Source organism: Coregonus clupeaformis, chromosome 31 (genome assembly GCF_020615455.1).
Source record: "Coregonus clupeaformis isolate EN_2021a chromosome 31, ASM2061545v1, whole genome shotgun sequence".
Classification (NCBI taxonomy): Eukaryota; Metazoa; Chordata; class Actinopteri; order Salmoniformes; family Salmonidae; genus Coregonus; species Coregonus clupeaformis.
Genome location: NC_059222.1, coordinates 18,257,520 through 18,284,774, shown reverse-complemented (window position 1 = coordinate 18,284,774; position 27,255 = coordinate 18,257,520). Strand labels below are relative to the sequence as shown.

Below are 27,255 nucleotides of genomic sequence, written 5' to 3'. Positions count from 1 at the left end.
TGATGTCATCATGGAAGGCCAAAACTCCCTCCCACCAAAACAGGCTGACATTTCAGGTGGTCTTTTCAAACAGCTCTCACACTAAAAGGGCATTAACATAATTTTCGCAATTTCACAGTATTATTCCAACCTCATAGTATGTCCCTCTTTTCATTATATGACATCTGGGGTGTAATCATTACGCCGATTCTGTTGCAAAACGTTTTGTCTGTTGCAGAAAGTTTTTCAACAGAAACCGTTTACTCTGAAAATGTAAACGAGAGTTTCTATTGGACAAATTCAAGTAGGTCGCTCCCCGTTTCGTTCTGTTTGCTTCTTAAATGGTAAACGGTTTCCGTAATGAATATGCCCCTGATCTTTCTGTTTGGAGTAACTAGTTTCCATTGCAAAACGTTTTGCAACTGTTAGCAATGGTGTCTGACTAATGAATACACCACAGGGGGCAATCCTAGGTTTGAGGTTTACGTGGCATCATCATTACCTCCCAACAGATGGCGTTCTTTCCTACGTGACATTACTAGCCCTTCGCGATGAGGAAATCAGAGCCTGATGCCTCAGTATGGCTCCATCTGTGAGTGAACATTCACCAGACTGGAGTGCATGAATAGATAGGCTACCTCCTCTCAGTCAAATGTATATTATCCATGATGCCATTCCAGCGTTTCCCCTAGGATTTTTTTCAGCAGTGGTGGTAAAGTTAGCATTGGGTGGGCGTGGCCAATTGCCCGGTCTCCGACCAAAGATTTTAGAGGCTCACTTCTTGGTCGCTGAGACAAAATGTAGCTATTTTGAAACTCGTTTCCTGCATTTCTACACATTTTGCCATGGGGCTGAGATAAAAAGATTATCCAGTTTCAAAGATAATTTCCTGCAATTCTACACATTTTGCAGCGACCCGCCACTGCTAAATGAATATGGGGGAAACACTGCATTCAAGGTCCCACACATTAACACTTGAATGTTCACTATTTCACTGAAATATTGAATCACGAATAAGCTTTGTTCAGCAATTTCACAAATAAACTACCCATTGAATAAAGTTATTGAACCTCAATATCTAACTTTCAGAATGTTTGCCATACTATGACGAATACACAAGTACAAAGAGCATTCAATGAGACCTGAGCATTCTCGCAATAATCAACACTAGAGCTCAGAATTAGCACTGCTGCTGGATATGCTCAGTCAGAGAGACCCATCAACCCTATGCATAAAATGTGGCCACCTCTTGTTGTAGTTCAAGAGATGCCAATTACTTACAGACACCATTTGCCATGGCCATCAGTGTCTGCATCCCAAATGACCTATGGGCCCTGTTCAAAAGTAGTGCACTAAATAGGGAATAGGGTGCCATTTGGGTCACATTCAGCCAGCCACCAACCACACAACATGTGGTCTATACAGCTGTCAGTCAGGAACTAAGAGTAATGACAGCTGACCACAGAGGAGACCTCAGCTGTGAGGTGAAGTTCAACACTGGTGATTGATAGAGTATGTTTTTATTACTCTTATTTACATATACAGCTGAGCTGTGAGAAAGACCTTGTACAGGAGTAGTGACGTCTGTCTATAGGCTGATTTGTTACTTCTAAGCACTGAGTCAATGACTGGCATTGGCACACAAACTCAGGGTTCCAATTACACATTGACTCTTGGGGTGCCCGACGTCGATATCTTTGACAATTGTGGGGGGCCCATATTGATATTTCAATTCTTATGAGGGGCCCTGATTTGATGACCCCTCTAGCTGGCCTGTAATCCAAATCTTGTGCACAATCCTGTGTTGTCAGTGAGTAAAGAAAAGGGTCATCCAGTCTATCCCACAGGAGTCAATCAGGTGCTTGTTTAGACATAGTTATGCAAGGCATTGTGTCAGATATGTCAGGACTGTAATAATAAACCCATACCGGCTTCTACTTCAGACAAGGAAACCACATTGACTAATTATATTTTCCGATATCAGATGAATTGACAAATATTACTTTGAAATGGAGTAGGCCTATAGCCCCTGGCTTGGGCTTCATTAGCCATATATGCCTTTGTTCTTCAGGCCCTATTGTGGGCTACTAGCCCCCGTACAGATGATTGTCTATATATCTCGAAAGACTGTTCTGAACAGGAGATTCACAGGGTGTGCAGGGTTTGGTTCCAGCCCAGTACTAACACACATAATCGTGATGATTAGGCTACAGTAGGCTAATCATAGCAATAATAGTTCAGAGGTAAAGTGAGCCCTAATACACTTTCTTGTTTTATTCTCAGCCTGTCATTTTCAGACATTAGACACACTCATGTTTGCATTAGCAAGAAAAAAAAAGGGCGAACTACGATGCGCTATTGGTGGAAGTTCTTCCCATGTGATTGATGTTCAATGTTCTTGTTGTCGGACGGTCTCTGCGCTAATGGCTCCTCCTGCAACTGCAAAACTGAGCTGAGCAAGGGTTGCAGGGGCAACGCAAATATATATTTTTTTCTCGAGCCGCAGGAAAGGGGTGACTTATTGAGCAATGTTTAAGAAAAAAACATTTTAGATTGCGTGCTTAGACGTCGTTCCAACTGTAGCGAAGGGTTCGAATTTAGAAAAAATTTCTAAACACCCCAAATGAACTCCGTCAGAGCAACCAGCAGAAGACCCAGGCGAGTGTCGAGGCCGCGCCCGGTACAGCCGGAAAGGAACAACCAGGAAAGAGGTAATGCATTTAATGTCGTTACTAACCTAACTGGGCTCCATTTCAAACCTTTTCAGAAATGCGTTAGTTCGGTGACTTGTTGACTCGAGTTAAACATTTGAGTAATGTAGGTTGATTTTCAAAATTAGGGTTGAAAACATCTTTCCCTGTCGGTTGAGACGGTAGGAAACACCGAGGCATCTTGCGCTGTCCGCATTCCCTAAGGCCGCGCTTTGTTTGGCTTGGTTTGTTCCTAGACCTAAACTAATCCTTACTGATCTTGACTAGCTAACGTTACAGATCATAGATCGTGGAAAATAATGGTTAGTCCCCGAGTGTCTTGCGGATGTTTTTCTTTCTATTTCTAATCCCGCTAACGTTAGTTTTTACTGGCATACTCAAGTTAGCCAGCTAAGTTAACTAGTAGTACGTTAACGTAACGAGCAAATTGGCAACACATTACGTTATCCGTAGACGGCTAGCTAGCCAACTAGCTACGCCTTTGTTTGAATAACACTTTGGAAATTATCAAAGTACAGACTTGCAATTGTTATATTTGCGCATTATGTAGAGGCCAATTGTACTTGTTTCCTGTCGACACTACGCCTTCCCCATTATACTAGTTTAACCAAAGTTGCGTTTTGTCTGGAGTTGTGATTTGTGTTGGCTGGTTTGCTAGCTAACAGTAGTTAACGTTAGCCATCTAGCTAATGCAGCTAGCTAGCTACTGTTTCTAGTCACATAACAAATAGTAGAAAAATAACTAGTTAGTAGGATTTGAATAAATCACGTTTTCGCTGTGGCAAACATCTACTTTCGTTGGCATAGACAGCTAGTAGCTAGCTAAATTCGCTTGACTCATCTAAATTAGCTAGCTACAATAGCTAATCGATTGTCTGTGCGGCGTCTCACACCACCTTCAGTCACCAAGGCCTGGCTGTGTTGGGATTAGATTAGCATCTATGACTGTCGGACACCCACCGGCGTTGTGTCCCAAGGCACACAATGGGGTAACCAGGCATTCTTACGAAAGCTAACCTTTCAAATGTAAACAATGTTTTAGGTTCTATGTGCGACAATCTCCGAAATTCGTCTCATTATCGGTAAATTGACAGCTGATGTTCAGACAAAGCGAGCTAATTTATAAAAGCAAGGGACATTTACCTGCGACCGACGGTCAGTAGAGCTTTTTGTGAGTGCTAACATACTCCTGTCTCTAATATCTCTGGTGCTAATGTTAGCTAGGTGATTTTCATTTGGCTTGGTCTAGCTAGATTTGAGTCAATTTGCCAGCGACGTTATGTAATGTCTGACTAACAGCAGAAATTAACGTCTGTATGATCAGTTATAGGATAAGCCATAGAAGTCACGTTAGTTGAGGCAGCTGTTCAAATGGTGGTCTGAGGCCTCTGAAGTGAAGAGGGATGTGTAATGTTAGCTAGCTGGGCTATATTGGCTGTTGCCCAATTATTGGCAAAAGGGCTGATCTGATTGGTCAAAAGACCAATTAGTGGGTAAAAATATCAGTTTTGGCCTGCCTGTGTAAATGCAGCCATTTACATCTGAAATAAATTGGGTATACGTTATGGGTTACTCATCATGTGACAGCATGACCAAGCAGAGACATACTACCACATCCTTTTTAGATACTACTACCTCCAATTGTTAGAAAAGAGGGCCCTCTGTACTAATGTGTAATCTCCTAATTAAGTATTTAGGATGCGTTTAGACAGGCAGCCAATTCTGATATTTTTTCAAAAATATCAGAATTGGTCTGCCTGTCTAAACGCAGCCTTAGGGAAACATAGCTATGAAGTGGAATAAGAATGTTTGATGCTGGCATTTGTGATCTGAGCGTGCTCTACTACAGATTACAGGCCTACATATAGACATTTGCGTTCTTCATTGGCCTGAAAGAGAGGAACGCTGTTTTGCTTTGTTTTTGGTCATGCTGCCACCTCTTAAACTTTTCCCAATCCATGGTATCCTATTAAATTAGAGCCTACTTTGTTTTTGTACCCTAAAGACCTGAAATGTTATTTTACAGATGTTGGCAAAGTCTTAAGACTACCCCTATGCCTTTGCTGCCCATTAGGGCCAGGATGATACCAGTATCGCGATACTCGTTAGTATCATGGCAAGGAAACAAAACAAGGAGCGGATTTTACTTCTTTAGGAAAACAGCCCTAATGTTGGAAACAAACATTATGTTGTCATCCACAGTCACATTTATTTCTTTTCCAAGCTATAGCACACTATTTTACATACAGCAGGTTTTTAAAGGACCAAAGAGTGTATTCTGCTTCGCGTTTTCATTTTTGCCACGGAAAAAACATTACAATACTGTCATTGTCCTGGCCCTACTGCCCATTTCCATTGATCAGTTGGATTACTAACTAGTGGCGCACAGGAACCATGACAGGAACAATGCAGCTAGACCCTTTTGTTAGGCTGTCTTTATTAAGTGAAAACAGCTTCTTCCTGTTGAGGTCTTTACTCTGTCTCCTCCCCACAATCCCCATGATCTGAACTCTGGTCTTGTTTTTTCTCCCAGTAAGGATGCATTTTTTTGTTCTAAAATAAAGGTGGAGCACAACGCGGCACACTACATGTCCTTTGTAAAGGTTGTTTGTCAACAGCAGGTAATTGGTTGGCTTTTCTGTATACTGTGTTTTGAATAGGCTATATGTACGGCTATTAGGCCTAATGAGTTAGTTACTTTAGTGCCATTTGTGTGGGATGCACTGACGTTATAGTGAGCGAGGCAGAGACAGTGTTTGTAGTGGTTACTGGACTAGTAGCCTGGGAGAGCAGCCTTGCTACCAGAGCAACAGACAGTTTGCTGGAGCTAGGAGCTCCCAGCTGGGGTGGTTTTGGTTGGCAACAGTTAGGCTATGGACTCAAACGTTATGGATCCTCCAGGCAGAATCAACCTTTTGTTATTCACCTGCTGAAGGTAAACGGTCTGCAGTCACTTCAAATTAATTGAGTCCTCTGGGTGCTAGCAGGAGATGTAAAAAGTGTGTTGTGTACAAGCCAGGTCAGAGGTTAACTGTAGGACAATATTTTGTCATAAACAAACACATTAGATTGTGCAGACAGTGGGCAATACGTTTCAGAAATTGATCTTCGCCATTTTTAATATATGGTCTGATGTTAGCTTTTTGATGGGGCATTCATTTTATTATGTGTTTCATGTATAGGCCTACTATGTAGTTTGAATAGTTCTCCAAATGGACTGCATTGCCCTTTACATGTGACAATCTAATCAGAGGGAAAGCTCAATAGCACCACACAGCTGTTTGAATGTTTTAGCCAATCAAAATATCCTCCTCTGCCTTGTCAGAAGGCTCTGTGCAAAATTGCTAGAAGGCTGTAACATTTCTACAAGGGACTCTGAACTTCTTTCATCTGTTGTGTCCCACCCAACTCTTGTCATAGGATTCATTCCCTCCTCAGGGAACAGCAGACTCTCAATTATTTATATATATACATACATACATACATACATACATACATACATACATACATACATACATACATACATACATACAGTACCAGTCAAAAGTTTGGACACACCTACTCATTCAAGGGTTTTTCTTTATTTTTAATATTTTCTACATTGTATGAAATAACACATATGGAATCATGTAGTAACCCAAAAAGTGTTAAACAAATCAAACTATATTTTATATTTGAGATTCTTCAAAGTAGCCACCCTTTGCCTTGATGACAGCTTTGCACACGCTTGGCGTTCTCTCAACCAGCTTCATGAGGAATGCTTTACCAACAGTCTTGAAGGAGTTCCCACCTATACTAAGCACTTGTTGGCTGCTTTTCCTTCACTCTGCGGTCCAACTCATCCCAAACCATCTCATTTGGGTTGAGGTCGGGTGATTGTGGAGGCCAGGTCATCTGATGCAGCACTCCATCACACTCCTTCTTGGTCAAATAGCCCTTACACAGCCTGGAAACCACTACTAAAGGACACCAATAAGAATAAGAGACTTGCTTGGACCAAGAAACACAAGCAATGGACATTAGACCGGTGGAAATCTGTCCTTTTGTCTGATGAGTCCAAATTTGAGATTTTTGGTTCCAACCGCCATGTCTTTGTGAGACGCAGAGTAGGTAAACGGATGATCTCTGAATGTGTAGTTCCCACCGTAAAGCATGGAGGAGGAGGTGTTATGGTGTGAGGGTGCTTTGCTGGTGACGCTGTCTGTGATTTATTTAGAATTCAAGGCTCACTTAACCAGCATGGCTACCACAGCATTCTGCAGCGATACACCATCCTATCTGGTTTGCGCTTAGTGGGACTATCATTTGTTTTTCAACAGCACAATGACCCAAAACACACCTCCAGGCTGTGTAAGGGCTATTTGACCAAGAAGGAGAGCGATGGCGTGCTGCATCAGATGACCTGGCCACCACAATCACCCGACCTCAATCCAATTGAGATGGTTTGGGATGAGTTGGACCGCAGAGTGAAGGAAAAGCAGCCAACAAGTGCTCAGCATATTTGGGAACTCCTTCAAGACTGTTGGAAAAGCATTCCTCATTAACCTCTTCATCACGAGGTTCCCCATATCCGGAGTACTCCTCCCGCAATCTCAAACAATGGCATAGTACGGTTTTTAAACGTGTGAATACCTGAATGTTATACACTACTGGAACGAGAAGCGTCTCAACTGTGAATCTAGCTAAACTGTTGTTGCCCAAATTAAATAATATTCAGACTCCAAGCAAATATATAAGCATATAGCAAAACCAGTACTGTATTTTGAAACCGTGCATGCCCGTATATTCATAGACAGATAAAGTATTTAACCTATCTACACAAACGATACACCATTCAAAAGCTGCTAGCTCACAGATTCCAACATTGATAGCCGTGTTCCTCTATGACCAACACTCACTAAACTACAGTGGGGAAAACAAGTATTTAGTCAGCCACCAATTGTGCAGGTTCTCCCACTTAAAAAGATGAGAGAGGCCTTTTGAGATGAGAGATGAGAGAGTTGAGTTTTTACCAAAATGTTCTATTTTGGTTTCATCTGACCATATGACATTCTCCCAATCCTCTTCTGGATCATCCAAATGCACTCTAGCAAACTTCAGACGGGCCTGGACATGTACTGGCTTAAGCAGGGGGACAAGTCTGGCACTGCAGGATTTGAGTCCCTGGCGGCGTAGTGTGTTACTGATGGTAGGCTTTGTTACTTTGGTCCCAGCTCTCTACAGGTCATTTACTAGGTCCCCCCGTGTGGTTCTGGGATTTTTGCTCACCGTTCTTGTGATCATTTTGACCCCACGGGTTGAGATCTTGCGTGGAGCCCCAGATCGAGGGAGATTATCAGTGGTCTTGTATGTCTTCCATTTCCTAATAATTGCTCCCACAGTTGATTTCTTCAAACCAAGCTGCTTACCTATTGCAGATTCAGTCTTCCCAGCCTGGTGCAGGTCTACAATTTTGTTTCTGGTGTCCTTTGACAGCTCTTTGGTCTTGGCCATAGTGGAGTTTGGAGTGTGACTGTTTGAGGTTGTGGACAGGTGTCTTTTATACTGATAACCAGTTCAAACAGGTGCCATTAATACAGGTAACGAGTGGAGGACAGAGGAGCCTCTTAAAGAAGAAGTTACAGGTCTGTGAGAGCCAGAAATCTTGCTTGTTTGTAGGTGACCAAATACTTATTTTCCACCATAATTTGCAAATAAATTCATTAAAAATCCTACAATGTGATTTTCTGGAGAAAAAAATCTCTATTTGTCTGTCATAGTTGACGTGTACCTATGATGAAAATTACAGGCCTCTCTCATCTTTTTAAGTGGGAGAACTTGCACAATTGGTGGCTGACTAAATACTTTTTCCCCCCACTGTATTAATCAAAGAACGTCAATAACAAACGTCCATTTTTTTTATCACAACAACAAACTGCGTCTTACCTTTGTTGTTTCTGTTACCAAAAGTAGTGTCTGATCGAATAAAACCACTTGAAAAGATACTCTAGGGTCTCTCTCTCATTCCGAGTCGATTTCAATGAGTTTCCATCGTTTTACATGGCCAACAATGTGTTTGAAGATGAAGTCAGTAGTTTGGTTCAATCACAACAGGCACTGTTTTGTCGCCATCTTCTGGATATATGATGCAATCCTCGTGGTTTGTCATTGTTCTCATTTAATTCTACAGATCCAGAGCTTTCGATAGAGGGGTCACATGTCAAAATCGACCAACCGGTTGTTGAAATATCCAAGTGCGCACCTCATTGTCTCATATTAGTTGACTTGCTGCGTTATGCACGGTTACGCAGAGCGCACAACAACACTAGAATTTCGGAGGTAAAACGCAAAGTTTATTCAAATATGGCAGGCTCTAGTAACAAATATACAGTTACAGAGGCGTTATTAATTGTAACAGATGAAAGTTGGACTCCATGTATCCCCATTGACTCTGAATCAGACGATGAGGACCTGCTTAGACCGGACGAACCAGACCCCAACGACGAGAACAAAGGTTATCGTGTCCAGGGCCCTACTCAAGCATCAGAAGAGTATGTAATCCCATTGTTATTTATTACTTCTAATACTACTATTACTAATTTATTGTATGAGTACAAAACATACATTCTAAAATATCTATTTGAGTAACTGAAGCTCAACGTAAGTTAGCGCCAGCTAGATTAGCCTAGAGGCCCACGCGCAAATTGATTTACAATAGAACGCTATGTGTATTATTTATTGTCACTGAATTATCACTTAAGTCAACATTCTCATAGTTCTAACTATTTATTTTAGATATCTGACTGTTTTGAGTCAGATTTGTCAATGAATGAATACAAGTGTGTTTTAGTCATGATTTTCTTTTCTCTTTTGTCTTGTTTGTACAGTGAAGATGGTTATAGGGGTATGAGCCACAACCAGAGCATCTGCCTCCTCAGCCACAGCTTCCCCTTCCTCAGGCAGAGCCTCCTCTTCCTCAGCCTGGCCGCTTGTCTAGACAACGCACTTCTGCTCCCCTCCCTCGGCCACGGTCTTCATCGGACACTGAGTCCCCTGTAAAGAGCCCTCAACCCAAAAGAAAAGGAAAAGCTTTCTCAAAGTCAGCGCATCCAAGTCAGCGTGGTGGAGGTAGGCCTGCCACTCCAAGAGTCGGGGAGGAAGAAGAAGATAGGTGGCATAATAGAGAAGAGAAAAAAGGGTCTACATTTTGTGTGACAACCCACCCAAGGACACCATATCATTGTTTATAGTTTTGGGATGTGTGTAATTTTTGTTTTTAAATTTGTTGTTTATAGTTTCTAATAAATCTGCTCATTTTGGAGTCAAACTTTCCCATTGTATGGTTTATTTCAATGGGAACACATATAGAGGTCTGGGAGAACATGGGAAACAACATCAAAACAGTTGTATTTTGATGGAATGTACACATATAGTGTGATATGTTAGTGAAATTAAATGCCTTTTGCTGTCTGGTACCTGATAAAAGTCAAATGGCACTGATGGTGCCCAAATCTACCCAAATGTCTCCATTTGGTAATCCGCCTAAACATACTTCAACTATCTCATTATGGTGTATGGTGAAATAAGTATAGCCAGTTATAATTGTAATGGCTTAGCTGATAATAACAAAAGAAGAACAATATTTACATGGCTCAAAGAGAAGGAATATAATATCTATTGTATACAGGAAACTCATTCAACAATTTGAGATGAAGTAGCGTGGAAAAAAGAATGGGGGGGATATACTTCTTTCATGGGCAAAGAAATTCAAAAGGGGTGATGATATTAATTAATAGTAATTTCGATCCGAATGTGCAAATTGTCAAAATAGATACGCAAGGTAGATGGATTATTTTAAATATGTTATTGCACCATAAACAGATATGGCTCATTAACCTTTACGGACCAAATAATGATGATCCACAATTCTTTGACAATATATATAATAAATTATCAACCCTGCAAGCAATTCAAGACAATATTATTATGGTGGGGGATTATAATACTGTTTTAAATAGCTCAATGGACCGTAAAGGAAATCACACCACAAACAATCACCCACATGCTCTTAAGGAAATTGTGAATGTCATGGATACATTAGAACTAGTAGATATATGGAGGCTTAAATATACTAATCTAGTGAGATATACATGGCGGAGACTGAATCAAGCTAGTCGTCTTGACTTCTTTCTTATCTCATTCTCGTTGGCACCAAAAGTAAAAAAAAAAGTGTTGATGGGGACTGAATGTGGTCGGACCATCATATAATAGGCATATACCATACTCTTACTGAATTTCCACGTGGGCGAGGATATTGGAAATTTAATCAAAGCCTATTGGATGATAAATTATTTATAATTAGAACAAAGGAATTTATAACTGACTTTTTCCAACATAACATAGGTACAGCGAATCCCCTTATTGTATGGGACACCTTTAAATGTGCCTTTAGAGGCCATGCAATTCAGTACTCATCTCGAAAACAAAAGCAATTTAGGTCAAAAGAGTTTATACTAAGAAAGGAAATAGAAAGTCTAACAGAACAGATAGATGGCAATAAAAACTGTAACATAGAGGCTCACAATAAATTAGAGGAAAAACTAAAAGAAATGGAGAAACTTATTCAAGAAAGATCAAGTGTAATATATTATAAAAATAAAGCAAACTGGATGGAATATGGGGAAAAATGCACAAAATTATTTTTTAATCTTCAACAGAGGAATGCTACCAAAAATAACTTAATGAAACTGGTTACAATTGACGGAGTCACCCATAATTCACCAAATGATATTTTGAAGGAAGAAACAAAGTACTTTAAGCATATGTTTTCTTTTCAGTCGCCTCCATCTCCTCTAACTGAAGCTAATTGTAGAGATTTTTTTTCTATTGATAATGTCAAATTAACAGCCACACAGAAAGACTCATGTGAAGGTGAAATTACAGAGGAGGAACTTCTGGGTGCAATTAAAGACTTTAAGTCTGGGAAAACTCCAGGGTTGGATGGCATACCAGTCGAGGTATACCAAACCTTTTTTGATATACTAAGAGGACCGTTATTAGCATGTTTTAACCACTCCTATGTAAATGGTAGATTATCTGACACTCAAGAAGATCTCATTATTACTGAAACAGGATACAAGTGGAAAATATAAAGATCCAGTCCATTTACAAAATTGGAGGCCCCTTACACTTCAGTGTTGTGATGCAAAATGTATAGCACATAGAATTAAAAAGGTATTGTCGGATATTATTCATTCTAATCAGACAGGTTTTTTACATGGAAGAGACATTGGAGATAATATAAGGCAAGTATTGGAAACAATAGAACACTATGGAACATATGGGAAACCAGGCCTGCTATTCATAGCAGACTTCGAAAAGGCATTTGATAAAGTTCGACTGGGGTTTATATATAAATGCCTGGAGCATTTCAAATTTGGAGAATCTCTTATAAAATGGGTCAAAATCAGTATAGTAACCCTAGGTGTAAAATAGTAAATAATGGCTATTTCTCAGAAAGTTTTAAACTGTCAAACGGAGTGAAACAAGGTTGTCCACTATCGGCACATCTATTTATTGTGGCCATCGAGATGTTAGCTATTAAAATCAGATCCAATAATAATATCAGAGGATTAGAAATCCAGGGCTTAAAAACAAAGGTGTCATTGTACGCTGATGATTCATGTTTTCTTTTAAATCCACAACTAGAATCCCTCCACAGCCTCATAAAGGATCTAGATACATTTTCTAACCTCTCTGGATTACAACCAAATTATGACAAATGTACTATATTACGTATTGGAACACTAAAAAATAAAAAAATTACATTACCATGTAGTTTACCAATAAAATGGTCTGATGGTGATGTGGATATACTCGGAATACATATCCCAAAGGAAATAAATGATCTCACTTCAATGAATTTTAATAGAAAGTTAGCAAAAATAGATAAGATCTTACTACCATGGAAAGGAAAATACCTGTCAATTTGTGGAAAAATCACCCTGATTTAACTCTTTAGTATTATCCCAGTTTACCTATTTGCTTATGGTCTTGCCTACGCCTAGCGAACAGTTTTTTAAATTATATGAGAAAAAAATATTCAATTTTATTTGGAACGGCAAGCCAGACAAAATTAAAAGGGCATATTTATATAATGAATATGAATTCGGAGGACAGAAATTATTAAATATTAAAGCATTAGACCTATCACTAAAAGCTTCAGTCATACAAAAGTTATACTTACAGTGGGGAAAAAAAGTATTTAGTCAGCCACCAATTGTGCAAGTTCTCCCACTCAAAAAGATGAGAGAGGCCTGTAATTTTCATCATAGGTACACGTCAACTATGACAGACAAAATGAGTAAAAAAATTCCAGAAAATCACATTGTAGGATTTTTTATGAATTTATTTGCAAAATATGGTGGAAAATAAGTATTTGGTCAATAACAAAAGTTTCTCAATACTTTGTTATATACCCTTTGTTGGCAATGACACAGGTCAAACGTTTTCTGTAAGTCTTCACAAGGTTTTCACACACTGTTGCTGGTATTTTGGCCCATTCCTCCATGCAGATCTCCTCTAGAGCAGTGATGTTTTGGGGCTGTCGCTGGGCAACACAGACTTTCAACTCCCTCCAAAGATTTTCTATTGGGTTGAGATCTGGAGACTGGCTAGGCCACTCCAGGACCTTGAAATGCTTCTTACGAAGCCACTCCTTCGTTGCCCGGGCGGTGTGTTTGGGATCATTGTCATGCTGAAAGACCCAGCCACGTTTCATCTTCAATGCCCTTGCTGATGGAAGGAGGTTTTCACTCAAAATCTCACGATACATGGCCCCATTCATTCTTTCCTTTATACGGATCAGTCGTCCTGGTCCCTTTGCAGAAAAACAGCCCCAAAGCATGATGTTTCCACCCCCATGCTTCACAGTAGGTATGGTGTTCTTTGGATGCAATTCAGCATTCTTTGTCCTCCAAACACGACGAGTTGAGTTTTTACCAAAAAAGTTATATTATGGTTTCATCTGACCATATGACATTCTCCCAATCCTCTTCTGGATCATCCAAATGCACTCTAGCAAACTTCAGACGGGCCTGGACATGTACTGGCTTAAGCAGGGGGGACACGTCTGGCACTGCAGGATTTGAATCCCTGGCGGCGTAGTGTGTTACTGATGGTAGGCTTTGTTACTTTGGTCCCAGCTCTCTGCAGGTCATTCACTAGGTCCCCCGTGTGGTTCTGGGATTTTTGCTCACCGTTCTTGTGATCATTTTGACCCCACAGGGTGAGATCTTGGGTGAGATCTCGTGGAGCCCCAGATCGAGGGAGATTATCAGTGGTCTTGTATGTCTTCCATTTCCTAATAATTGCTCCCACAGTTGATTTCTTCAAACCAAGCTGCTTACCTATTGCAGATTCAGTCTTCCCAGCCTGGTGCAGGTCTACAATTTTGTTTCTGGTGTCCTTTGACAGCTCTTTGGTCTTGGCCATAGTGGAGTTTGGAGTGTGACTGTTTGAGGTTGTGGACAGGTGTCTTTTATACTGATAACAAGTTCAAACAGGTGCCATTAATACAGGTAACGAGTGGAGGACAGAGGAGCCTCTTAAAGAAGAAGTTACAGGTCTGTGAGAGCCAGAAATCTTGCTTGTTTGTAGGTGACCAAATACTTATTTTCCACCATAATTTGCAAATAAATTCATAAAAAATCCTACAATGTGCTTTTCTGGAAAATACATTCTCAATTTGTCTGTCATAGTGGACGTGTACCTATGATGAAAATGACAGGCCTCTCTCATCTTTTTAAGTGGGAGAACTTGCACAATTGGTGGCTGACTAAATATTTTTTTTCCCCACTGTAAATCCGAACTGGTTCTCAAGCAAATTAGTAAGATTGTCTCACCCAATGTTCAAGAAAGGCCTTTTTCCCTTTATTCAGATTACAACAACTCATTTGCAGTTATATGAAAAGGAAATCATCTCCCAAATATCACTATTTCTAAAACAAGCCAGAAACGACAGAACAAATAATGCAACAAATATTGTGGTTAAATTCAAATATACTAATTGACAAAAAACCTTTATATAATATAATATAATATATAACCTTTGTATAATCTTCGTAAATGATATCATCGGTAGGACTGGTGGAGTATGTCGCACATGCAGCTAACAAAAACATATGGAAATGTCTGCTCTACCCAAAATTACAACCAAATAATTGCAGCCTTACCGCAAAAGTGGAAGAGGAAAGTGGAAGGGGGAGAAAGTAAGGAACTTGTCTGTCGGCCTTGCATTAAAGAACATAATTGGTTAAGGAAAACTGTGATAAATAAAAAAGTATATCAGTTTCACTTAAGGACCAAAGGATTGACAGCCGTCCCATATAGATTGCAAAATAGTTAGGAAGAGATCTTTGACGTACCGATCCCATGGCATAGTGTTTATGAACTGACACGCAAAACGACACCGGATTCAAAAATTAGAATCTTTCAATTTAAATTATTATATAAAATTCTTGCTACCAATAGAATGTTATTTATATGGGGGATACAATCTTCCCAGCTCTGCAGATTTTGCTGTGAAGAGACAGAATCATTAGATCATTTGTTTTGGTTCTTTCCATTTGTAGCTTGTTTTTGGACACAGGTCCAGGAATGGCTAAAGGATTGCAATATTTACCTGGAGCTAACCTTGCAGATAGCATTACTGGGTGATCTGAAAAGTCATAGTCAATCGATTAATAATATAATACTTTTAGCAAAAATGTTTATTTTTTATTCACAATCTGTAGAAGCAATGAGAATAGAAAGGTTCAGAACTTTTGTATAACATAACAGTACGGTTGAAATATATATGGCAAATAGAAATCCTATATGGACGGTGTTAAGAGATAGATGGGAGGTATTGAATAGAGTTGAAGGATGGGACTAATAACAAATAACAACAAATAATAACAAAGATAGCTAATAATGTAAGCATACTGTGTCCATAATAAGTATATAGGTTGTATGTTGGGAGCTTTTGGGAAAGAGCACAGTTAGAAAGATATGGCATATAGAAGCAAACCGGATGGACATCATGAAAATGATCGGAGAGGTTGAGAGTAGAAAACGTTCAGGAGCCAAAAAAATAAATAAATATATATATATAATAGAATTATTGTAAAATTAACTGTGTCCATAAGGTGTAGATAGTAAGTATAGACCGGAAGTAGAGGCCTGGGCATTGTTGTTCACTAATTTACTCCAAGTAGGGAAAGGATGGCGGGGTTGAAAAGTAATAAAGGGGAGTATATATATAAAAAACATGGGGGATTGGAAGTGATGCAGACAATTACATTGATAGAAGATACAATCTATCTGCAATATTAAGCTGATCCACCCCCCCCCAAAAAAATAAAAAAAAAATAACATACTTCAACTAAAACCCCTACAACTTTGGTTTACTTTACTTTATTGGCATCAAACTTCACATAAGTACTCATCAGATATTGGGCTATGGTCCCATAGTGTTTAGGGGCTGCAGCTGCATAAGTCCAATAAATTATTCCCTATAAAACCTGAAGTTACTTTCAGGCGGAATCAAAACCTCCCAATTTATGCTGTGTTCTAGCTTCATGTACTCTGACACAGTAATACCCACATTAATTATTTCACTTCAAGATACATCTCCCACGTGTTACCTTTCTTTTGCTACCAAGATTATGTTGATAGCCCTTGTCGTTTTGGAGATATACTCTATTCAATTTGGGCATGCATTTTCGAGGCAGGCACTTTAGCCAGGTGCCTAGTGATGAAGAGGTTAAGCTGTTTGAGAGAATGCCAAGAGTGTGCAAAACTGTCATCAAGGCAAATGGTGGCTACTTTCAAGAATCTAAAGTATAACACATATTTTGATTTGTTTAACACTTTTTTGGTTACTACATGATTCCATATGTGTTATTTCATAGTTTTGATGTCTTCACTATTATTCTACAATAGTACAAATAAAGAAAAACATTTGAATGAGTAGGTGTGTCCAAACTTTTGACTGGTGGCAACATGTAAAGTGTTGGTCCCATGTTTCATGAGCTGAAATAAAAGATCACAGAAATTATCCATATGCACAAAAAGCTTATTTTGCTCCGATTTTGTGCACAAATTTGTTTACATACCTGTTGGTGAGCATTTCTCTTTTGCCAAGATAATCAATCCACCTGACAGGTGTGGCATATCAAGAAGGTGATTAAACAGCATGATCATTACACAGGGGCACCTTGTGCTGGGGACAATAAAAGGCTACTCTAAAATGTGCAGTTATGTCACACAACACAATGTCACCGATGTCTCCAAGTTTTGAGGGAGCGTGCAATTGGCAGAGCTGTTGCCAGAGAAATGAATGTTCATTTCTATACCATAAGCCGCCTCCAACTTTGTTTTAGAGAATTTGGCAGTACGTCCAACCGACCTCACAACCGCAGACCCCGTGTAACCACGCCATCCCCGGACCTTCACATCCGGCTTCTTCACCTGCGGGATCGTCTGAGACAAGCCACCCAGACAGCTGATGGAATTGAGGAGTATTTCTGTCTGTAATAAAGCCCTTTTGTGGGGTAAAACTCATTCTGATTGGCTGGGCCGGGCTCTCCAGCGAGTAGGCCTTGATTTAAATAGACTGATTTTCCTTATATGAACTGTAACTCAGTAAAATCATTGAAATTGTTGCATGTTGCGTTTATATTTTTGTTCAGCGTATATACACTGCTCAAAAAAATAAAGGGAACACTTAAACAACACAATGTAACTCCAAGTCAATCACACTTCTGTGAAATCAAACTGTCCACTTAGGAAGCAACACTGATTGACAATAAATTTCACATGCTGTTGTGCAAATGGAATAGACAACAGGTGGAAATTATAAAGAAGTGGTTCTGCAGGTGGTGACCACAGACCACTTCTCAGTTCCTATGCTTCCTGGCTGATGTTTTGGTCACTTTTGAATGCTGGCGGGGCTTTCACTCTAGTGGTAGCATGAGACGGAGTCTACAACCCACACAAGTGGCTCAGGTAGTGCAGCTCATCCAGGATGGCACATCAATGCGAGCTGTGGCAAGAAGGTTTGCTGTGTCTGTCAGCGTAGTGTCCAGAGCATGGAGGCGCTACCAGGAGACAGGCCAGTACATCAGGAGACGTGGAGGAGGCCGTAGGACCGCTACCTCCGCCTTTGTGCAAGGAGGAGCAGGAGGAGCACTGCCAGAGCCCTGCAAAATGACCTCCAGCAGGCCACAAATGTGCATGTGTCTGCTCAAACGGTCAGAAACAGACTCCATGAGGGTGGTATGAGGGCCCAAGGTCCACAGGTGGGGGTTGTGCTTACAGCCCAACACCGTGCAGGACGTTTGGCATTTGCCAGAGAACACCAAGATTGGCAAATTCGCCACTGGCGCCCTGTGCTCTTCACAGATGAAAGCAGGTTCACATTGAGCACATGTGACAGAGTCTGGAGACGCCGTGGAGAACGTTCTGCTGCCTGCAACATCCTCCAGCATGACCGGTTTGGCGGTGGGTCAGTCATGGTGTGGGGTGGCATTTCTTTGGGGGGCCGCACAGCCCTCCATGTGCTCGCCAGAGGTAGCCTGACTGCCATTAGGTACCGAGATGAAATCCTCAGACCCCTTGTGAGACCATATGCTGGTGCGGTTGGCCCTGGGTTCCTCCTAATGCAAGACAATGCTAGACCTCATGTGGCTGGAGTGTGTCAGCAGTTCCTGCAAGAGGAAGGCATTGATGATATGGACTGGCCCGCCCGTTCCCCAGACCTGAATCCAATTGAGCACATCTGGGACATCCTGTCTCGCTCCATCCACCAACGCCACGTTGCACCACAGACTGTCCAGGAGTTGGCGGATGCTTTAGTCCAGGTCTGGGAGGAGATCCCTCAGGAGACCATCCGCCACCTCATCAGGAGCATGCCCAGGTGTTGTAGGGAGGTCATACAGGCACATGGAGGCCACACACACTACTGAGCCTCATTTTGACTTGTTTTAAGGACATTACATCAAAGTTGGATCAGCCTGTAGTGTGGTTTTCCACTTTAATTTTGAGGGTGACTCCAAATCCAGACCTCCATGGGTTGATACATTTGATTTCCATTGATCATTTTTGTGTGATTTTGTTGTCAGCACATTCAACTATGTAAAGATTATTTCATTCATTCAGATCTAGGATGTGTTATTTTAGTGTTCCCTTTATTTTTTTGAGCAGTGTATATGCCCAGAGCCACATGTATCTGTCTATATGGCTCTTTATAGGCCTATCATTTGATTTAGTCTATATGTGTCTATGGTTAGGCTTGATACAATCTGAAGGTTTCAGGGGGTCTGTCTGTGTGACCCAATTACACAATGTACAGTCGTGGTCAAAAGTTTTGAGAATCACACAAATACTCATTTTCACAAAGTCTGCTGCCTCAGTTTTGATGATGGCAATTTGATGCAAAGTCCCTCTTTGCCGTGAAAATGAGTTTAATCCCCCCCCCCCCAAAAAGTGAATTTCAGCCCTGCCACAAAAGGACCAGCTGCCATCATGTCAGTGATTCTCTCGTTAACACAGGTGAGAGTGTTGACGAGGACAAGGCTGGAGATCACTCTGTCATGCTGATTGAGTTAGAATAACAGACTGGAAGCTTTAAAAGGAGGGTGGTGCTTGAAATCATTGTTCTTCCTGTGTTAACCATGGTTACCTGCAAGGAAACATGTGCCGTCATCATTGCTTTGCACAAAAAGGGCTTCACAGGCAAGGATATTGCTGCTAGTAAGATTGCACCTAAATCAACCATTTTTCGGATCATCAAGAACTTCAAGGAGAGAGGTTAAATTGTTGTGAAGAAGGCGTCAGGGCACCCACGAAAGTCTAGCAAGCGCCAGGACCGTCTCCTAAAGTTGATTCAGCTGTGGGATCGGGGCACCACCAGTGCAGAGCTTGCAGGGCAGCAGGCAGGTGTGAGTGCATCTGCACGCACAGTGAGGCGAAGACTTTTGGAGGATGGCCTGGTGTAAAGAAAGGCAGCAAAGAAGCCGCTTCTCTACAGGAAAAACATCAGGGACAGACTGATATTCTGCAAAAGGTACAGGGATTGGACTGCTGAGGACTGGGGTAAAGTCATTTTCTCTGATGAATCCCCTTTCCGATTGTTTGGGGCATCCGGAAAACACCATGTCCGGAGAAGACAAGGTGAGCGCTACCATCAGTCCTGTGTCATGCCAACAGTAAAGAATCCTGAGACCATTCATGTGTGGGGTTGCTTCTCAGCCAAGGGAGTGGACTCACTCACAATTTTGCCTAAGAACACAGCCATGAATAAAGAATGGTACCAACACATCCTCCGAGAGCAACTTCTCCCAACCATCCAAGAACAGTTTGGTGATGAACAATGCCTTTTCCAGCATGATGGAGCACCTTGCCATAAGGCAAAAGTGATAACTAAGTGGCTTGAGGAACAAAACATCGACATTTTGGGTCCATGGCCAGGAAACTCCCCAGACCTTAATCCCATTGAGAACTTGTGGTCAATCCTCAAGAGGCGGGTGGACAAACAAAAACCCACAAATTCTGACAAACTCCAAGCATTGATTATGCAAGAACGTGCTGCCATCAGTCAGGAAGTGGCCCAGAAGTTAATTGACAGCGTGCCAGGGCGGATTGCAGAGGTATTGAAAAAGAAGGGTCAACACTGCAAATATTGACTCTTTGCATAAACTTAATGTAATTGTCAATAAAAGCCTTTGACACTTATGGAATGCTTGTAATTATACTTCAGTATACCGTAGTAACATCTGACAAAAATATCTCATAACACTGAAGCAGCGAACTTTGTGAAGACCAATACTTGTCATTCTCAACTTTTGACCATGACTGTACACATACATAGATGTTCTTCTGACCCTGATGACCTGAGGGGTAGCCTAGTTCACCAAGCCAGCTGATTTGACATATCCTGTTTGTACAACCGTACGTTTAGGCTACTATTAATGTCATGTTGATGTAAATAATTTGTTAAATGTCTTCCAGGCAGAAGACATTTGGCTTTTCTAGTGGAACGTTCCGACCTGCTGCTTCTGAAACTACGATGTGGTTTTCTTTTGAAGTCATGGTCTTTTAGACCTAGTGGAGGTCGAGGATTACAAGTTTAGTAGTGGGCAGGACTGGTCTGGGATCGATGTTCTTGATTGTTTGTGTTGCAATTAGCCTACTTTTCCAAACGGCTCTTAACTTTTTGTTGCTCCTAATCATTAGGCCTAGAATCTGACCTCTCATCAGAAGAGTTAAATAGTCATAAAGCTGCTGCTGGTACAGAGATATGATAGGATCGAGGCTGGTTCTGTTGTTGTTGCTACCCTCTAGGGAGATCTTTGTAACCCATCTAAATGTGTTTAAGCCTCCTTCTCCTTGTTTGCTAAGGGGCTGTGTCCAGATGTGAGCCAGCTGTTGTGGGGTTACTTAATTCACTGCTCCTTTTCTTTCTGCCAGGAGGAGTTCTCATCCAGCAGCTAGCTTAGCTGGCCCAGATCCTTGTATTTATTCTCTCTCTAGCAGGGTTTTTGTTAGCCGGTAATAGCCGGCTTTAGGGCTATATTTTCTTTTTTGAAAAGCTGATAAATAAAACTGTTTCCGGCCATATTGTCAAGGAGGAGAAGAAAAAATCCCATTGCGAAATAATGCTTTTTAGCCTATTCATTGATGGAAATACCAGTCGATGGAAATACATTTGACTGGTCGTGCTTATCGGTCTATAGGTTAATTTACATAATTTAGTGGAATGAAATTGGCGCCTGCGTACAGTATTTTTGTTATGTTTCTCATTTATCCAACCCGTACAGCATGCAGATACAGAGCATTGGAGCAGAAAATCTGTCAGACAGAGCGAGAGCTGCTACTGCAGCATCTCAAACGGCAACGGAAGACGGGCTTCATCACTTTGCAATGAGCTGGAGGCAGTAGGCTATGCATTTTCAAAACATACTTCATTGTTTGAACCTGAATGTTTTAAAACATTATGAGGCATGTCTTACCTTGCTTCAAAGTAGCCTATTAGATCTAAATTTCGAACGGATATTTTATCTCTGTCACATGAAACCGCTCGCATGTGCGGTGCCCTTTGTGTTTTCCCGCGAATTGCATTATGGAACTAACATTTGCGCTTAGCCTACTGCCTTGTGCACTTATAATGTGAAGAAATAATAGTTTATCAACATTTTAAGCTAAACATTCTGATCGGTTGCATCAGACTCATTGCTTTTTAATGTTTGTTTTTTAAAATGTAGTCTAGGCCTGTTGGTTGTATGAATTTGGGCTCGGCCTTCCCACATCTGTCCCAGAGTCTGTTTGGAATAGGCTATTTCTCGACAAGCTGACCAATATAATAGGTAAACTTTTCTACTATTGGGGATAGTAGATTGACGTAGGGCTAGTGATTTTGCTGTTCGTTACTCGTCTTGTTGGCTGAGGAAAAATACATGTGGACAGTCTTAACATCTTCAAAATGCACATCAGAATTCGGTAAGAATAACTTCATATCATTGCATCCTCGACTTGCATGTTCTGTTAATATGAAATACCATAATCTAAATGAGATTTCTGTCATTCTGAGCACCGTGGGTGGACACCCTAATCAGGTTACGCACCCAATGCATATGGGTCCGGCAGATTTCTCAATTGTCCGGTAAATTTAAAATGTTGCCAGTGAAATGTCCGGCGTCACATTTTCCTAACTAGTTTATGAATGCAATTTGTTAGTGCACTGCATTGTAATATTTATCTTATGTCATGCTGTCAAGGAACCTGAGACAGAGATTGAAGGCCACAGTGGTAAAGTTTGTGGGAAATGACTACAGCTAGAAGGAGAGGATAGCCAATGCTATAACAAATGTAAAATAGATTAGAGAGGAGACTTAGAATTGGTGAGAGGGGTTTGTCCCTTCCGGTAATTCTATGATCTGTGATCAGCTCACACCACCATCCATGTGTCACTGCGTCACTATTCATGCTAGCCGGTTCCCCTGGGTTCTGTCACCTGCTTCGTTCAGCACAGCTGTTGATATGAGGAGCTCAATCGACAGGGTTATGTTCAGTTGGCATGACATGTCCCACCTAGGGATTCATACTTTCAGAGAAAATCCCAAGCCCTTCCTAGTTTTAATGTAGGCGTATTAATCACTGTTGGCCGGCAATATTATGAGGTTATTACAGCCTAGTGAAAATGACGTTTGTTTTAGCCTACCATTGACTGACTTGACAGCCACCTTGTTGGTCCTTTCCTCTCCTCTTGCACCTGGCTATCAGGGGAATTTGGGGAGGTTGTGGCTATTTCAACTTTATGATAAACCGCTTGTTGTGGTGATTGTCACAGGAAACATATTCGATGCTGTGCTGAAACACAGCCTAAACAAATAGCTGATCTATTCCCTGCGAATCAGTCTTTATAGTTAAGGCTGTGCTCTCGCTTTTGTTAGTGTAACATTGATCAATGGAACAATGTGGAACAATGTTGCTGATGTCTATTCAAATGCACATTAATTTCGGGTTTGTGTTTGGAAATAATTTATCCCGTTTGTTTATCCTACTGAACTGTTTTGTTTAGCCTACTTTCATTCTTATATTTCACCTTGGACAGTGACTGGCCATGGCTAAGCAGTGTGGGAGGATTGCTTCAGTCTAGACATTTGAGTGTACGGTAACTGAGGAAGAGCCAGAGCGGTTGTGAATGTTATGAATGGGAACTCAAGTGCCATCAGGTGCAGGGAAGTCAAAGTACTCTGCTCCATTTAGGGGTCCACAGTAGGGTTGGGCGGTATAGTCATACCATCCTCCTCTCATCCTGGGATGTAAGGTATTACCGGCTTAGTACACAAGGGGGCGCAAAAAAACCTCGCAAAAAAACATTGGCCGTTTGTTACCAGAATGCTAACAAAATTAGCACAAGTAATAGCGAATTTCCATGGAGGCTGCTAGCTAAATATGCTAACGAGCGCAAGCGAATTGCTATGACAGGCAATCCAGCTCATAAAGTTTTATTTATATATATATATATATATATATGTATATGTAGGTAGGTAGGAGCTACCGAAGTGAGTTTGGACATTTACAAGTGAATGTGAACAAGAGACATTGTGCAAATGAACAGGGTTTGTCTGAAGGAAGAACGGTACTGGCTCTGGAGCAGCATGTGTAGGCTACACACTGTGTCTGTGTGGAGTCTGGAGTTGCTAGGGCAACGGGCCTGCCTGCTCTGCTCATAGAAGATGGGGAGGAGCAGAAGGGCTGAGAATGAAGAGGAGAAAAAACACAAGGAAATCAAAAGATAGCAGTGGCAGCTGTACAGAACTCATTCATAGAGCTTTGACTTCTCAAACACAACAGAAGGCGTACACAATATGATACACCGTCACCTCATGAATTCAGTAATTTACTTAGATAACGCAACCCTTAAGTTTAATTCAAAACTTGTCTCTAGGTGGACCCCGGGTTGGGTTTTTGCTCTACAATTCAACTTTCTTCTGTATCTCCCAGTGGAGTGGCTATACTGAGCCCCATTTGGTGCCTCTGCCAGTCAGTGATGTTCTTACCCTGCGTTACCCATTTTCCTAGTGATAACCATTCCTCTGAAGGTTCTTTCACTAGGGAAACATGGTGGCTCCACCTTTCTCTGTACAATCTCTGGCTCTGTGGTCCCAACCCCACCTCTACAGCTGCACGTGTGTTATCATAGTGAACCCATTTTAACCCAATTGTTCTTTCTGTGGTTTTGAACAATTATTCCTCATAAACTGGGTCAGGGCCTGGGTGATCATTATACCACAATGTACAGTGTAAGTCATCTACCGTGATCTTGGTTGGTCCAGTCACTAAATCATTTGCAAGGTCTACCAGTGATTTAGGTATGTCTGTAAGTCCCCCTCTCAGCAAATCCTGGCTATACCAATAGCATGACTCTCCCTCCCCGCTCACTACCATGTTATCCCTTACTACATATGCCTTCATATACCCCTCTCAGTCGGTGTTACAGCTACGTTCAACTGAGTCATAGCCTCTGTTCCTAGTAGATTAACTGGACACAGGCTTGATATCAGTACAGGTATGCATACCTCTCCTCCTGAATTTTCATGTTGTGAAGTCACAGGAGTTGATAACCGCTCTATAAATTGATGGCCTGAGGCAGAGCGTACTAGGAATCCCCCTTTAAATGTCATATTTCATTCATTCGCCAACATAATCCCTTACTCCGCATAAGTAAGCCTTGCTATTTTATCCCATGCATCTATTAAAAACATTTGTTTGAGACCTTGTCTCCTACTCTCTCCTTAACATAATACTATAGGAGACTTCCATCAATCCTGGAAAAAAAAACTCCCACTCAGAAGACACTAGATAATACCATGTTTCATTAAGTTCACTACACCTTCTACTATAAACCTATAACCCCTTTCTAGTAATTTAATCATCACAACCTGTTTTTCAGTGATGTTTTAAAATATAAATATATTGTTTAATAACTTCATAACATACAAAACATCTTTACTTCTTCATCAGCCTAATAGTAACGACTATCTCCCATCGTTCAACATATCATAAACAGATTAGCGTTTTTAGAATGAATGAACTGTCTGCATAACTCACTGTTGTTTAAACAAACGATATAATGTAATAATAATAATTACCAATTATCAAATAAAGTTCCATATTCAACTATCTAGACATGTTCTTCATATCATCCCAATGCTTCCTACATATGTCAATATAGCCCACTTATCACTACTTCTTTTCACCCTCTTACGTAATCATGTCATTAGTAAATTGTCTCCACAAAGCACTACTACCTAATAATATATTTTCATTCCCCTAAATATAAATCATTATTTTAATACCAGTCTTATTAAACAATCCAATTCAACATCAATTCAACATGTCTCATTCCCCACTTAACTTACTTACTTTGTAACACAGAAAAACCCTCTACAATATCTATTATTCTCTATCGCTAACTTTCCATATAACGGTACTTTAACGGATGACAAATTATTTTTAAATTACAGTCAAAATGAACAAAACATCTATTCACATCGATGCAACCTTAATTACTATGTTCTACCATCCGCTATGTGTTGGTAAAAAAATCTCTCCCGTATAATGTTATAGTTCACCTAGTGATCTAGGTCAATAGCATCAATGTAAAAGTTTTGCTTTCTGTCCCTACCTGGGTTTGATCCAGGAACCCTCTACACACATTGACAACATTCACCATCGAAACACCGTTACCCGTTGCTCCACAAAATCTGCGATCCTTGCAAAGCAAGGTAAACAACTACTTCCATGTTGCATAGCAAGTTACGTCACCACTCTAAACGTCACTAGTTCGCAACACTAACGAGCTAGCCCTTTCATACCAAACATCCAACCCCCTATGACTTCCTTTTCCACAGCAACCATTGATCCTCGTACACCTAACGTAACCCATAATATCCCTTACAGCGCTCTCACGTTTCAGCAAGCCCCAATGGTTAACACCCGCAGACAAAAAACATGGACATTCTTCCATTTTTTTACTAGTAGACAAAATAAAACTCACTCTCAAACAGTGTTCTGCATTTACAGTTGAAGTTGGAAGTTTACATACACTTAGGTTGGAGTCATTAAAACTGATTTTTCAACCACTCCACAAATTTCTTGTTAACAAACTATAGTTTTGGCAAGTCGGTTAGGACATCTACTTTGTGCATGACACAATTTAATGTCTCCAAGAATTGTTTACAGACAGAATATTTCACTTATAATTCACTGTATCACAATTCCAGTGGGTCAGAAGTTAACATACATTAAGTTGACTGCGTCTTTAAACAGCTTGGAAAATTCCAGAAAATGATGTCATGGCTTTAGAAGCTTCTGATAGGCTAATTGACATAATTTGAGTCAATTGGAGGTCTACCTGTGGATGTATTTCAAGGCCTACCTTCAAACTCAGTGCCTCTTTGCTTGACATCATGGGAAAATCAAAAGAAATCAGCCAAGACCTCAGAAAAAAATGTGTAGACCTCCACAAGTTTCCAAACGCCTGAAGGTACCACGTTCATCTGTACAAACAATAGTACGCAAGTATAAACACCATGGGACCACGTAGCCGTCATACCGCTCAGGAAGGAGACGCGTTCTGTCTCCTAGAGATGAACGTACTTTGGTGCGAAAAGTGCAAATCAATCCCAGAACAACAGCAAAGGACCTTGTGAAGATGCTGGAGGAAACGGGTACAAAAGTTTCTATGTCCACAGTAAAACGAGTCCAATATCAACATAACCTGAAAGGCCGCTCAGCAAGGAAGAAGCCACTGCTTCAAAACCGCCATTAAAAAAGCCAGACTACGGTTTGCAACTGCACATGGGGACAAAGATCGTACTTTTTGGAGAAATGTCCTCTGGGCTGATGAAACAAAAATAGAACTGTTTGGCCATAATGACCATCATTATCTTTGGAGGAAAAAGGGGGTGCTTGTAAGCCGAAGAACACCATCCCAACCGTGAAGCACGGGGGTGGCAGCATCATGCTGTGGGGGTGC

General features: G+C 40.9%; 1 protein-coding gene across 3 annotated transcripts in view; it reads left to right on the top strand.

The window, feature by feature from the left end:
• The first annotated feature begins 2,132 nt into the window (after positions 1 to 2,132).
• LOC121547676 (F-box only protein 11) overlaps positions 2,133 to 27,255 on the top strand; it is a 40,672-nt gene continuing 15,549 nt past the window's right edge. For 2 of the 3 annotated variants that reach the window (XM_041859057.2, XM_041859056.2), the window contains exon 1: positions 2,139 to 2,690. In XM_041859057.2, the coding sequence (XP_041714991.1) occupies positions 2,603 to 2,690 (88 nt within the window). In that variant the 5' untranslated portion in view covers positions 2,139 to 2,602. Of the gene's footprint in view, positions 2,691 to 27,255 lie in introns of all 3 variants that reach the window. The other variant, XR_005996539.2, reaches the window with a different exon arrangement.